This window comes from Aythya fuligula, chromosome 2, assembly GCF_009819795.1.
Source record: "Aythya fuligula isolate bAytFul2 chromosome 2, bAytFul2.pri, whole genome shotgun sequence".
Taxonomy (NCBI): domain Eukaryota; kingdom Metazoa; phylum Chordata; class Aves; order Anseriformes; family Anatidae; genus Aythya; species Aythya fuligula.
The window spans coordinates 22,306,640-22,322,745 of record NC_045560.1 but is presented as its reverse complement, the minus strand read 5'-3'; the positions used below and the strand labels follow the sequence as shown (position 1 = coordinate 22,322,745).

Sequence of the window (16,106 nt, the reverse complement as noted above, 5' to 3'; positions counted from 1 at the left end):
TCCCACAATACAACTAATGAATAACACACTTCATTTCATTATAAGTCATTGTTTCATTAACCAGTTTTTTGACTGAAGGAAGTATCAGTACGTGCAAGAATCAAAGAAACTTCAAAATCATATTCTTGACCTCAGACTTTAAGATCAAACACACTAACTTGTCTCTTCACTTGCATGTGTTCATGTACATCTCTGCAAAGAGTTATTCTTCTGATCCAGTTGCCCAGTTTAGGTTCAGTATGCTACGGAATCAGGCTGGAGATGACAAGCTAATGACAAATGAGGAATGCCAAACACTGCATTGCATCAAGCTGAAAAGAAGAGGTAATAGGTGCGGGAATTTTCAGTTATGTATTCAACTGAAATTATTTAATGCTTCAGTTAAATTATTTAACTGAAAGTATTTAACACACTCACAGTGTAATTCAGATAATACAGAATAACCCAAGAAATTATTTCCAAAAAAATCAGGTTTAATGGAAGCGATTAAGGAATAAATTTGTCTATTAGATAGACTAAATCCAGAGTAGCCCCATAATAAAGAAGTCTAACATCCTGTAAAAGTATCGCTAATTCAAAACGCTGGCAGCCTAATAGAATGATTTGATTCTAAAGATTTTTCATTTCCATCAGAAACTTATCAAGTGGTTTCTTTGGCTCATTACATTTCATTTGTTTGCCCCTCAGCCTACCTGTTTTGCTGCTTCTGAGATGTCTATCATCTCTGCCTCAATACAATGAAGTCTGCAGTATGGAGAAAAACAACTACACAGGCAACTGTGAACATATACATTGAACGAAATCCTTGAATGCAGAGCTTTAAGAGCATGACTGCAACTGCCTCTACCACAAGTCCACCTGTCTGCCAAAATCGCTGTATTCAATTATCTGCGTTTCAGGAGCATTCAAAAATCCCGCATTGGCAGACTGCTGCACAAAAATGAAAATAAGAAATGAAATCCCAACTCCACTTACACCTCACAACAAAATGTTAATTTTCATCTACAGTCTATGCCTCAAAGTACCTACAGACCAAGAGAACTTCCTTCCATTTACCCCCGTGTTTCCCGCATACCAGTGTGATAAGTGTTTCTGAGCTCTTGTCAAGTGGTTCATACTGCCATAGATTTTAAAACCCCATAGGTTGCATTAAATGAGTCCCTTTCTAATATACTGTCATTTGTACTATGACCCATAAAAATCATTGTAACAATGATTTTTTCAATTTTTTCAATGTGAAACATTTTTTCAATGTTTCCTTGAAACAGATGGGCCTCTGATACCCAGGGTTCTGATCACTCTGGGGAAAATGAAATTGCCTGCTAATTCTTGTTTCAAGTGGTGATCCTACTTAATCTATACATTTATCTGGGATAAATTAAACAAGAATGTTGAATAAGAAGAATATAAAATAATGTCTGAGTTCTTAAAATGAGTGATATATTTTCATTGTAAATTTACTTTTTTAAATTAAGAAGACTGTATTTTCTTTTTTGTCATGTCCACAGCAGTTTTAAGTAGCTTGTCAGTACAGTGACATGTTTTAATGGTGGACTTGGCAGTGCTAATTTAAAGGTTACACCAGATGATCTTAGAAGTCTTCTCCAACGTAAATGTTTCTATGATTCTATGAATACGTACAAGAACCAACCTCCACCAGTAAAAATGGCAGCAAATTTTAGCTTTGTCTTTTTAAAGAAAATTACAATATCAATTTCTCTCCCACATAAAGATTTAGAAATGAATATTTCAGTTAAATGAACCATAACATCACAAAGACCATTCTTTTCAAAAATATACTTTTACGGTTTAAAATCAGTAGAAAGAACAAACTTTCAGTACATTTGTAATCTTTGTGTAAGCTGTATCTGCAGTGTAGAAGGCAAGATGTTAACAACGATGTAGGCAGTAAGATTAATGTTCTGATACTTCTCAGAAAGAATGTAATGACATCTTTTTTGATAGAGTAAGTATAAAAAGAGAGTAAGAAATAAATTCCGTGCTCTAGTGAACTAACTAAATGTGGGGAAAATGAAGGCAATTCTTCCATAAATCTGGGAGGATTCAGAATTTGACTTGTCAAAATTGTATATTACCTTCCACAAGAACTGAAGAATATGAAAAGCTTTTCTATGTTTCCTAGGTTTAAAAAAAAAGAAAAGTAGTATCTTTTGCTAACCCATTTCTAGCTTATCCTCATTCTTGAAAAACACCAGACTCTCCCAGCTCTTTTTCCCTTTCTTTCCCCCCTGAGGCTACCCTTCTGGCACTACAAAATTCAAGTTTTCCTAACATAATGAAAAGCCCTGAATGATTTCTGTCCAGTCCGAGTGATAGATATGTGTGGGCTAATATGTGTGGGCCTTGGAGTAAGTGACTCCCCTGACATCCTTGGTAATGGCCAGAAGAACAGACAAAGATTCCCAAAGAGCAGCAAGGAAAAAGACAACCAGGTGTACATGTTAAAGAGAACTTAAGTTTTCTTTATGCCTTGTAGACCACAGTATGAGAAAAGGGAGTATACAAAGAGAGTAAAGGAAATGCAGATGACAGAAAGAGGCTGATGTCTTTACTTATTTGTGCACAAATATATGCTTTTGAGAAGTGAGGTTTCAGAGAATTTCCATATTACCACCTTCAGTGACATCATTAATTCTTGTCATTTTTTTCCAAGTGGGTTAAAAGCCCAATAATAAAGGCACTGACAGAAGGAGAGTAAGGAAATACTTTGTAAGTTACTTTCAACTTCCTTAAAAACATTTGCCTTCAGAAAGGAAATTAACTTGCTTTCTCCCACTCTCACCCTTGAGGCCCTGCTGCACATTCCAGGCACTGACAGAAAAAAAGAAAGTTCATGTTGCAACAGCCTGGGAGATTTATGTGCAGATGAGGTGATTCAGACTTGCTGTCCAACAGAGAATACAAGAACACTCTGCTTGTTTGCAGGATAGTGTTTCGTCTGTGCTCTTAAAAAACAAACAGATCCCAAAAGGAAACACCGTGTGTTCAGTACAGCTCAGCGGGACGTGAGTCAGCCCTTTTGTGAACATTGCCACATTTCATATTATAACTGTTTTTTTGGCCTATCTGTAAGATAAATTAATTGAATAGAAAGGAGGTCAACTTTGTCAAGTTTATACTGCAGTTAATGTTCAATTATTCAGCATATCAGAGACTGGAATACCCTTAATGATAGTAAAACACTGCTGCGCTGGAAGCATGAGCCAGAAGTGTCCAGGTGTCTGGGGTTCAGAAGGGCTTATTGACCCTGACTGAGATGTGGTAACACCGTGGGATCCGGGGTTGGAAGCACTCAGGTGATTCTGGTACTGTTAGGGTTGACTGGTTCGAAATCTCTGAACTACGTAAATAGCTCTTGCACTAGAAGAAACATGACAGTATTTGTGTGGCACTATATCTAAGTTAATGACGAGGAACTGGACCTGAGCTGGCTCTGAACAGGATGGACCTGCCTTTCCCATCTGCATGTGACATGGCTGATCTTCAGCCTGGACCGTGAGCACAAAGATAGCTGAGAGTTGATGGAATTTCCTCTCCTAGGAGGCAGCTGTCCACTTGCTGAGTTCAGCTGGCACTGCCTGTGTAGGTTAACTGGACATGTCCTAAGTACCTCAAGGGAGGGTGCAAGGAGGACAGAGCCAGGATCAGGCCGGTAGTGTGGCCGAGCGGTCTAAGGCGCTGGATTAAGGCTCCAGTCTCTTCGGGGGTGTGGGTTTGAATCCCACTGCTGCCAGCAGCTCTTTTATAGAACCAGTCATCTTGAATGAAATCACACAGCAAATGTGGGACAACCCAGAGGATCAGGCTCAGTCAGTCTCCCACAGTATTCTCCCGGAGAAGTTGGCAGCCCATGGCTTGGACAGGTACACGCTTTGCTGGGTTAAAAACTGGCTGGATGGCTGGACCCAGAGTGGTGTTGAATAGAGTGAAATCCAGCTGGCAACTGCTCACCAGTGGTGTTCCGTTGATGTTGGGACCCATCCTCTTCAATATCTTTATCAATGATTTGGATGAGGGAATTGGGTGTACCCTCAGTTAAGTTTGCAGATGACACCAAGCTGGGAGGAAGTGTCCATCTGCTGGAGGGTACGAAGGCCCTGCAGAGGGACCTGGACAGGGTTGATGGGCAGAGGCCAAGGGGATGAGGTTCAACATGGCTCAGTGCCAGGTACTGCACTTTGGCCACAACAACCATATGCAGCGCTACTGGCCTGGGGGTGAGTGGCTGGAAAGCTGTGTGGAGGAAAAGGATCTGGGGGGTGCTGGTTGATGCTCGCCTGGACATGAGCCAGCAGTGTGCCCAGGTGGCCAAGAAGGCCAACAACATCCTGGCTTGTACCAGGAATAGTACAGCCAGCAGGAGCAGGGACGTGATCATCCCTCTGTATTCAGCTCTGGTAAGGCAGCACCTCAAATGATGTGTTAAGCTTTGGGCCCCTCACTATAAGAAGGACATTGAGGCCCCAGAATGTGTCCAGAGAAGGGCTACGAAGGTGGTGAAGGGCCTGGAACAAAAGTCTCACAAGGAGCCACTGAGGGAGCTGGGGTTGTTTAGTAGAGGAGACTCAGGCAAGACCTCATTGCTTTCTGCAACTACCTGAAAGGAAGGTGTGGGGAGCTAGGGGTCGGCCTCTTCTCACAGGTAACTAGTGATAGGACTAGAGAAAATGGCCTCAAGGTGTGCCAGGGGAGGTTTAGGTTGGAAATGTAGGAGAAAGAGTAGTGAAGCATTGAAATGGGTTGCTCTGGGAGGTGGTGGTGTCACTGTCTCTGGAGGTGTTTAAGGAGAGGTTGTACCTGGTGCTTAGGGACGTGGTCTAGTGAGTGATAGTGGTGGTAGGGGGATGGCTGGACCAGATGATCTTGGAGGTCCTTACCAACTTTAATGATTCTATGATTATCACTAACATTTTGATTTTCATTTACCTTGTTGTTGCGTTCAACACCAGTGTAATCTGCTTCAGGTGGAATCTTTATATGTAGCTCAGCTTCATAGGCTCCTTCTCCATCATTCCTTGGATTTATTATGAGCATTACACAGTTTTCTTCTCCAATTATTAGCGGATCTTTATCTCTATATAGAACATACAACTTGTCAGGAATTAAAACATCCACAAGTATGATTTACATATGATTAAAGCAGAAGGCCAATTTGCTCTCATAGCATCTGCTCTGGAAAAATATTCTGTGAATACAGAGTAAAAGTTTTTCATAAAAAATAATCCCATGGTAAAGTATGCAAGCACCTGGGAAGGAGACAGTTCAAAGGAAAACACATACTATGGATGATCAGAGTAGACTACCAGAGAACCTGAAAGTCAGTTGCATAAAATTTCAGAGCCTGACTACTTTCTACCTAGAGACAAGTATCTACTGGAGGAAAGTACTTGCCACCAGAGACCCATTAGCACTTCTCTCTGGAGGGAACAGAATTGGTGGGATTTCAGTTATCCGTTCATGCCTGTTGTACAGGGAACAGACAGAAGCTCTCCTGAGAACTGCAATAGCACTGTGCCCTTTCCTTTCACAGATATCTACTGATTTTGATGGCACAGAGACAGGTAACAGGACAACATTGAACAACAATTGGTGTTATCTCTTGGCATTCAGAGAACTAGTACTGCTCCTAACACTTGTAAACTGTATTTTCAATGATAACATTTAAACACCATGAACATGTCTGACAAATACATACTTTATAAGTGTATATTTCTCCACTTCTTGGTTTTCTAGATGAAAAATCTGGAAATCAGGTAAGAATAAGTAGCAAACAACAGAACTGTGCTTCATTTTGCTAAAGCAGTTAGAATTGTCTGGGTTTTGTTATATACAGCATTAGTTTTTTTATTTTACTTACGGCATAGCAGAAAGCTGCAAGTCAGGAATGCACAAGTTGTCCTCCCCACAGTCTACCAGAATGTAAGCCTGTGTAGTCACAAAATAGGTATATATAATACAGTTAGTATATGCTTGAAAGTCCAAATCACTTCATTAAATATCCCAAATTTAAATGTCTTAAGTGTCACTATCACTGCCCTTCTGAATTTATCTCCTTTCTACAAGTTCCTTTCCACTTGAGTACTGTTGGAGACTATTTAGATTGTAAACTATGTCCTTACCAGAATAATAACATCTTTCAGGCCCTTTCCCACAGTAACTTGGCTTACATATCATAAAATGCAATCAAAACTATGAACACAACAAAATTTTGGAAATGCTTTAAAGGATTCCCTGGTTCTATATTTATCTTCAATATACATTTTGAACTAATTAAACCCTCGTTGTGCAATTTCTGGGCCTGATACTCTGTTTAAAGAAAAATGACACACATTATACTCCTAAACGTTTTTGAGTTTATATACAGAAGATGCTGCATGCAAAATTCATACCTGTTCTGTTACTGAGCTTTTCTGGTAATAATTCAGTATTGGCTTCACAGTCAAGCCGTCTTCAAAATGGGATTCATCCAAGCTATAATTCAAGTTTATATTGATGGGAGACAATTTATCTCTAAATTCTGTTTCATCCTGTGAGAGACAGTCATATAATAAAAAACAAGAGTTTAAAGTAATTCCTTCAGATGAGTAGGGTATTGCAACAGATTCAGAATTAGTCTTATTGAAGGTAAAGAGTTGGTTCTTTGACAGGTGCTGGCCAAAATCTGCCTATTTGTAACATCATTATGAAAGCAAAATGACTCACATGGAACTGGAATGCCCAGAACACATTGCCTCCACAGCCCCACATCTGGAAGAAGCTGGCTGAACTGAGTAGACTCAGAATTTTTTCAAAGCATCAGCTTAAAAGAAGCTGTTTAAAAGAGACATGCAAAACCAAATGCTATCAGCTGCTGCCCATCTTCTGTTTGGAATGGAGGGAGTGCATGCGTGGATTTGTGGAGGTAACATTGTTGGTTTGTTCCATAACCAATGACATATATGGACTAGTGATGGTAAAACTCCACCAACTCCTTGTTTCGATGCTGTCTTACATATTTCTTGAGATTCCCCCATTTCATCTCCCACTACATTTCTAGGACCAGCCTTGAAATCTGCTTTAATGGCAGGAGGTAATTCCAGCTGCAAGTGAGTAACCAACGACCTTTGCTCCTTCATAACTTAAGTGCCACTGTTTTAATTTTTCAAAAAATATTTTAAAAGATTTTTAAAATATTCTAAATAATATATTAATTTAGGCCAATGTTGTTGGCGACACGCCTTTAACATATTTGTTGGAACTGAATTGAAATGACATTTAACAAGTTCAGTTGATTATTGTACTGCAAATACTATAAGAGCAAACAATGTTGCACTTTTGTATAAGGAGATGCAGTGTTTAATCAGAATTTCCAGAAGAGCATGAAATGAACATATTTGTACACAGAAGAACCGTACACTCTTCTTCAAAGGAAGTCTTTCTTTTATATTTTCATTGACAAAAAATGAGACAAAGATTTACATGGGAATTCTTGCTGAGGTAGAAGAATGGTCTGGACACTCAGACCAGACCTTTCTTATCTCTCATTTCCGTAATTCTGGGATCTAAGAACACTGGAAAATGTTCTTGCTTTTCCAAAGGGCTCCCCCTTTTTATTCATCTTTTAAAATTCCTGATACTACTCAAATTATGGTGACAGTCCAAAATATTTTAAACTTACTCTGAGATAAACAAGAAAGTCCTGGCAACGGAGCTGTTTCTGTCTTTCTATCACAATGGAGAAGTAATGATGTGACTGATGGTAGTCAAAGAAGAGAGTCCTTTTAACAGCTCCTTTCTGTTTCAATGAATCTAACTGCAATTCACCTTTCAGCACTAAAGAATATAAGTAAATTGAGTATTTATTTACTTAACATGGAAAGAAAAAATAGCAAACAATTCATTAAATATTATAGTTAATAACTAGCATTAACATAACAAATAACCAGCGAAGTCTTCCAAGTAAAACTAATCCATGCCCAAGGTATCTGTCCGTTTAGGAGCATACTAGTTTTTGATGCAAAGTATGTCCTACATGTAACTTCAGTCAAGCTTTGCAAGTTCATTTACAGATCATATGTGTACTACACGGGAAATCTGTTTTTTATTTTTGTTTTCTTGTTTATTTGTTTTTCAAAACAGAACATTCTCCAGCTGGGTACAATCTTATTTTTGTTTGTAAAATGGCTAAAAATTAATAAAAAATCCTTCAAGTGAATAGGACAAGCTTTGTGTTTATATAAGTACCACTTTAACTGCATTTTCATACCTTAGGAACATTGTAGTCCTATTATCTTTCAAAGCATAAGAAAAAAAAAAATCTGAATTTAAGTGGGACAGACTAAATTACAGGAATATAAAACATTTCTTACCTATCGCATCTGAAATACTTTGACCTTCAAATGCTGCGCAGACTCTTACTGTAAAACTATGTATAAAAAGAAGAAGTAATTATTAGCAGAAAGAGAGCTGACCTGGGGAATAGTAAATCCCAAATCATACCCATGTTCTTGTTTCTTTTTCTTAAATGATGTTCATTGAATCTGTGTTTAGGCACCCAACATATCCCCTAAGTCAGCAAGTCTCCCAGGCTCCACCAATACTCAAAGAAGACAGGGTATCCTCAGAATATCTTCCCTGGAAAGATGTAGAGAACTTTTCCCACTAATTCTGGAGAAAGCCTATAGAGATCACCCTTTAATACTACTGGCAAAGTTGGGTTCCTAATACTGAGCTTCAGCAAGCCACCATTGTATGAGGCTGCCTGCAGAAGTCCTTTCTGCTTTATCATGCTGAAGAAAGAAAGACTTCCATGATTTCAAGATGTGCAATTCAATACAAAGTGTCTCTGGTTAACAGTCATTTTCATGGAATACTTTAATGGGTTCAGAAAATATTTTGCTTTGTATCAGCTGAACATGGGTAGTAAGTCATCATTGGAAGATGTGAAACCAGCATATTTTACAGTAATACCTTGGGTTAAATAGAAATATTTTTGAATTAGTCATTGCTCTTATTCTCCATGCAGTGGATTAAAAACCAGCAACACAATCTTTAAAATAACCTGCAATCATATTCTAATTGAATGTTTGCTTTCGCTGACAAACATAATGAAACTGTGCCACATATGGTATTCATATAACTTTCATGACCTTATTAAATATTTTCCTCTTGGCCAAAAAAATTGCCTTATGCCATTAAGCTATGCTTAACCACAGCCTTCAAATGACATTAGGAGTGTCGATTCATGTTCCATGCAGATATTGCAAATTCAGTCACATTCCTGCTTCTTTAGAATTATGAGTTAACAGATGAAGAACCGATCATTTGCTGACACACAAGGGCAAGAACAAACAACATGAAAGAGAAAAGCATGTGTAATTGCATAAATGCGGTTTAGACATCAGGCTTCACAAACTAGTCTGACATGTCATAGCATAGGAGAGCATTTCCTCAAATGTAAACTCACAAGCTGCCACTGTGTGTTGAACTTGGTGATCTCACTTCCTGAAATCTCAAATAATTTTTGCACTATCCTGTTTAAAAAATAGTTGAGTTAAAAATCCAGCTTGAAATGGATTGTAATCAGAAATGAATTGATTGTTAAATAGCACAACTATAACATATATTTAATTTATTTTAATGAATGCAATAATTCGTAATACACATTTGATAACCCAAGTCATGTTCTGAAGTAATATGGTGAGAGCCAAGATTTAATCCTTCCTTTCCAGGCACAGCATGTCAAGAAGAGTGCAAAAAAATCAAACTTTTGGAATTTATCAGTCTCTTGGCTCTGCCCATCTGACTGGCAAGACTGTGGGTTTAGCAGAATTCCATCACCCATTTCTGATTTCGAGGATATTCAGTTCAGAAACAGTTCTAAAGAGAGATATCCTCATCACTTTGACAAGAAGTTGCCGTGGAGATTTTGCAGGATGTTTAGCTGTGAGAAAATGAAAACGGAGGAGAAGGTAGACCACAGAAGAGGCCAGGAGTCTAAAATATTTTTGAGATTTAAGATCTGACTCCTTGGCACATGAAGAAACATAATAATTGATCTTCTGAGCTTGCAGGAGCCATAAAGCAAACACGACAATTAACAAAGGAAGGAAACTTCAGCAGGTAAGAAATGACTGGGAAATGGCCCATCATCCTTAAGCATATGATCTTTTCTGTGCTGTCAGTCTTATCTCTCTGTAGGAGATCTCTGCACTGCATTTATTCAACAGTGTCTGCCATCACTATCAGCTCATGGTTTGAGTAGTATTCAGTTGTGGCCATGAAATACAGGAAAAGCATTAAAACTGAACACACCAGCTTTCCCTGGTAATCTTGGACCAACAAAGCAGTTTGTTTGAACTAATTTTATGTTCTTCAGTTAGACAGAAACATTTTTAATGTTATTAGAAAAAGCTTAAAAGTATTTCTCTTCATTCAAAACAACACGTGGCATAGATAGGGATAGTATCTTGAGAAGTGAAAATAATATTAGAAAAACAAAGAAGATGATTTCTGCCCAAAAATGTTTTTTGGGGCTGCTATTTTTACCAGAAATAACTGAATTTAATCTGGCTATGCTACAGGGTGAAAAAAATAGGAAGCGTACTTCAGGAAGTGATAAACTTGAAATTATCAGATCCTACCAGAAATTACTTGCCATTGTTGTCTATTTTTTCAGAATACAGAACTGGACACAGAGAGGAAGATGGATAATGCCTTAGCAGAAAGGCACTCAAAGTTTTGATGGTATAGACCTTCATCTGAGCAAAGTAACGAGGCCCTTCAGTCCCTGACTGTGGGGCACTGATCACATCCAGGTTCCAATGAAGTCAACGGAAGAAGGAATTACTACCTCTATCTTTCAAACTTTTTTTTTTTTTTTAAAAAAACTCTGTTTACATTCAAAGTTGCAGATTTTTTTCCAAATTTGTTAGTTTTGGTAACTCAGAAATAGCCATGTTTTAAACATAGCAGAGAAATAATTATATATGTTTCTAGAAGTTCAGGACAATTCTCTTACGATTGTGTATAAAAATAACTTTTTATGCATGCTTCCTCTGCACTTCAGTCTTCCAAATTATATTATGGCAAAAATAATATTTTCCTAATACTAGAAAGTGTACAATAATCTACGTTATTCATACTTTACACTTCCTGAAACTGTTCTGGTAGTAGGTTTTCTTTCACTCTAATTTTGCAATGTCAGTCAGTAGACATTTTATACTAGCAGCACAGCTGGCTAAGAGATACAGAAATCTATCCCAAGGGACTAAAGAATTCCTTGCCTGTTGGAGTTTCCCTACTAATTATTTTCATATGTACAATACAAGCTTATATCAACTAAGGAGAAAAATTACAGCATGGAAAATAGCAGCTGGTCTTCAGTCAGTTCATAATACAAACTAAATCTTCAGGGAAGAATATTTTAGAATAAAGCGGACAGAAATTAAATTATGCTCATAATAAAAGTCTCGTAGATATGAACCAAACATTTTCTGGCTTTTTGTAATACAGAAGTAAAAAGTAATGAAAAAACTTCATGTTACACAAGCCCTTTTTGAACAGTACCTTGCAGCAGGAATACATTTTTAGCAGAGATGTTTTTATTCACTCATGTTGTGAAAAAAAAACAACAAATTGTATCTTTTTTTTTCTTCCAGTAAACTGTCAGTAAATGCTATAATATTGGTATTTTTTTCCAGTATAAAACTTATCCAAAGGATTCTTTAGAAGTCTTAAAAACTGAAGTTTTGGGGAAAAAAAATCAAATGCACATGGAACAATGAATATGCTACAGCCCAATGTTGATATTGTAATTTTTTTATTGCATTGACTATTAAACAAAATTTGCTTGAATCAAAATATAAAGATGGATCTTTATCTGGAACCTACTCCAGAAAGGACTAAACGTTTTAAAGTTCTGGGACCACACAGTTCTACCGAGTGCATTCTACCTTCCTCTGTAGGTGGGTGATTTTACTACACACAATGTAGAAATGAGGAACATAATGATAAATATAAGCAGTTCCGTATAGAGTAAAAGAATAGAGTAAAAGTGAAAATCTCTTGAAAACCCTGTCCCAGATTTTGACAATCAGTAGATGTAGCACTTCTGAGTCACAAATTGCACCCACTGCATTTACAGCCCATATATTTAGTGGTTTAATGGTGTCAGAGTTGAGTTCCTGTATGTCTCTTAAGTAAACTGTTTCTGGTCATGATTATTTTTTATTTTTCATATTTATCAATTTGATGTAAAACCTCCTCTGCTAACTATTATGTTTGTGACTATTTTTAGAACTCATTTCCCATAAAGAATGTCTCCAGTGTGGGGACTCCCTCTGGCCACTTCTAGTTTAAAAGTGGTGAAAAATTAGTGCAGTCACCTTGTCTTTCTCCTTTACACCTTGATATTCTTTTCATACATCCCATGTTCTGCAGGCTTTGTGCCCCTAATGTGTTTAGTTAAAATGCTACAGCTAGTTTTTATATTTTAGAAATCTGTTCCGTACAGTCTCTCTGGCAAGACTTACTGGAATTTTATATTCAACTTGCAAGTGTTTATGCTCTGTTTTGTTTTTAGTTTCCTCATTTGTTATGATTTCAACTTCTAAAAAGCATCTAATGTATTTCTAATAGCCTGTTTTATCAGCTGTTATTTGGGGTCTTTTCTAAGTGACTTTCTTATAGTACTGTAAATGCACCTGCATGTGGTGTTAATAGTACTAGATAGCCTCCAACTGTCCTACGACATTTATATTTGTAACTGATCCTGAATTGTTTCAATTTGCTTCAAGGTTCTGAGTGTACTTTTTCTTTTCAAAGTTAAATGCTACTATGGCAGAGGGTTTCTCTTTTAAGGCTCTATCCAACATTGTCCTGCCTGATGCACTAAAAATATCTTTCCTCTGACCAAAGACAGCCAGAAACAACATCCCATGAACTGCTCTCAGCGTAGTGAGCAGGACACCTTCTCTCTTCCACAAAGGACTAAGATCTCTCTTTCTGTTGCAGAAATTGGTGGGACTACCAGCTCTTTGCATCACTTTCACTGTGATATTTTCTCAGCAAAGATGTGTGTTTTGTCAGGTGAATGCTTTGTCAATCTTGGCTGTTGCATGTTTCACTCATTCAGACACTGAATGTGATTTTGCAGCTTGATCCTGTAAGACACTGAACATCTTCCCATGAAGGAGGATATCACACCACTGAACTTTTAGCTACTTCATTTAGAGAATCTGTGAAGTATTGGAAGGTGTCAAAAAGAACTCTGTTCTATATAATTTTTGTTGTTGTTGAGCTTATAGCATATTTGAATACCTGTACATTCAACAAAAAGCGGCAAGAAAAGCTAGGAGTGGGAGGTTATTTGAGAAAGAAGAGGATGCTGAAGATGTTTTTTGTCTAATCATGAACTTACCAGGCTACCAAAAGCTGAGAGCCAGGGAGCTGACAAGTCTTATTGTCTGGATTCACAATCATAGGGTTCAGAATAAGCAGAGCACTCACGGTCACAACAGGTCTGGCTCTAAGTGACAGAAATAACATTCACTACATACAGCACATTAGTACCTAACTTACACCAGAGAAAACAACTGAGATAGACACAAAGAAGTTTGAAATGTAGGGCTACTTGGTAGAAAATACTTTTAAAATGCTGCTCCTACCCAAAAGACCCTTGATATTTTTGGGGATCAGAAACTATGATACCTTCTGCTATGACATTTCGAAAGTTCTTCACAAAAAAAACACAGGTTAACAGCACACAGCATCGCTGAAACAGTATGCTACACTTAACAATAGGTCTGTCCTGGGATTCACGCACATCAGACACATTTCATCACACTGTGATGTTTTCATAAAGGGACAGAGCCTGCCTTTTGGAAATTACAGAAGTCCCTTGGCTGTTATTTTATAAACTGTCAGATTTGTGTTTCTTCATGAACAGTGATATATTCAGGCTTGCTATCACTGTTTAAGGTTCTTCAAAAAATGAACATAATTTAGTTAAAATAGAAGTTGATCTAAAATTATCTTAAACCAACAATAAAGTAAACTCAGTCTGACATCATGTCTTGAGACAATTGACTTTGGAAAATGAGAATAATCATCACAGAAAATTCTGCTGAGCATGTGAATACATGGTTGTGGTGATGGGAAACATCCCTCTGAAAAGCAATCTGCTAGTAAGTAATGAGCTAATCTGTAATTGAGAGCAGTTTAAAAGAGAAAACAAAATTCTGTTAAGACAATGAATCTGTTTTACTTATATAATTAGATAATACTGTTTTAACTTAGGTAATTCTGCCAAAAATAGCTTACTACAGTTACTTTCCTCATATTTTAACCCACAGTTGAGCTTTTATGATCATTTTTCTGTATTGTTTCAGCAAGACACTCAAAAAATAGTTACTTCCTTCATTTCTGTGCAACAGGGAAAACCTTTTTTTTTGTAGCAAAGTTCAGCTAATAAAACTTTCTCCAGCATGACAAGTTTGGTATTTGATACACTCTGGACAGGAAACAGAAAGATTGAGGGATTCTTGCTTGCTATTCACCTTCCTAAATGAAATAGAACACATTTTTTATTGCTATCTAAAGTACACAGTGGATCTCATTCTCCAATGTTTCACATCCTGTGCAGTCATTTAATGCCACTGCAAAGTGATGCATTGCAAAATATTTGCATGACTCTAAAATAGGGCAGCAGGAAAACCAGGTCTTCTCACTGTGCTTAATAGTGTTACCAAAAATGAGCTAATGCTCCTGTTTTACAGAATTCTTATGCTTTGACAAATATTCATCCAGGAAACAGAACATGCCTTCTCTCAGACAGGTACTGTTCCGAATACAGACAACAAGAAGACAGAGAGGAATCAGGAAATATGACTACATCGTTGCAGTAACGGATGGTGAATATTTAAATGCAAAGAACTGTCTGCACATCAGCATTAATAGGGCTGCAGCAGATAGTCATTTATGCGTTTGGTAGTTGTAATTTATACTTCTAATCAAAAAGTGCATTTAGCAAAAAACAGTAGTCAGCAACAACTCTGGAGATTTGCAAAGTGAGATCTCATACATTTTATCTAAACTGAAGCTAAAAGCAGCAGTCTTTATTTCTAATAAATAGATTGTCTTAATGTGCATGACCTCCAAAGAGTCAAGAGTCATTTGAATAATGAATTTCTTACTAGTACCATTCCTCCAAGAAATAAATGAATTTTCAGTGTTGTGCTTCATAAATTTCTCTCTGATGAGCTGTAGGATGAGCTTTTTGACTCTACAGAATTTTGTGTGAAGTTGCTTTAAAGGTAGGAAAGACACCATTTTCTCTTCTTATCTAATTTAAAATTAACTGAGGAGTCAAGCATTCCAGAAAGAGTTTCTTGAACTAAGACTAACCATGGAAATTTTCATGAAAAATTGGAAGTTTTGAGCATGCGAAAAAAGAAATTTGTAAAACATTTGTTGCTCACACAATGTTTCATTTATCATCTGTAATCAGCATCTTTTACACGTTGCACCAGGGAAACAAAGAAATGTGATATTTGTTTATTCACAGATCTCCCACTGAAGCTGTAAAATTAAAAATCCATTGTATTTATCACGTACCTGTAAACAACTGCTTTTCCAGCTCCAAATGCACCCACAATTAAATCTGGAGAAAGAAAACAGCTTCAGAAGAACTATATAGAAGCCTTATTCATACTAAATAAGATTACTAATATACAGAATGCAGTAACATGAAACAAATGTGGAAATTCCCACTTTCTTAGCAATTTTTTCAACACTACTATCTTAAAGAAAACATTTAAGACTGGACAAGACTGGCTCATAAATATCTTGTCTGTATCCAGTCAGTGTGAATCTGTTTAACACGGGGTCAGGCATGGTACAATTTTGCTTCTCTGCATTTTGTATTAAAGAGTAAGAAGAATGCCTTCAACTTCCATGCATTTTCATAGAATCACAGAACCACAGAATGGTTTGGGTTGAAAGGGACCTTAAAGATCACCCAGTTCCAGCCCCGTGCCATTGGCAGGGACACCTCCCACCAGACCAGGCTGCCCAAAGCCCCATCCAGCCTGGCCTTGAGCACCTCC

General features: G+C 37.4%; 1 protein-coding gene across 1 annotated transcript in view; it reads right to left on the bottom strand.

Moving 5' to 3' along the window:
• Positions 1–16,106, bottom strand: part of ITGA8 (integrin subunit alpha 8) — a 107,742-nt gene that overhangs the window by 50,120 nt on the left and 41,516 nt on the right. Inside the window, exons 14-20 of the mRNA XM_032183471.1 lie at positions 15,616–15,661; positions 13,421–13,528; positions 8,370–8,425; positions 7,679–7,833; positions 6,411–6,548; positions 5,879–5,946; positions 4,948–5,095 (exon numbers count right to left, since the gene is read on the bottom strand). Of these exons, the coding sequence (XP_032039362.1) occupies positions 4,948–5,095; positions 5,879–5,946; positions 6,411–6,548; positions 7,679–7,833; positions 8,370–8,425; positions 13,421–13,528; positions 15,616–15,661 (719 nt within the window). The remainder of the gene's footprint in view (positions 1–4,947; positions 5,096–5,878; positions 5,947–6,410; positions 6,549–7,678; positions 7,834–8,369; positions 8,426–13,420; positions 13,529–15,615; positions 15,662–16,106) is intronic.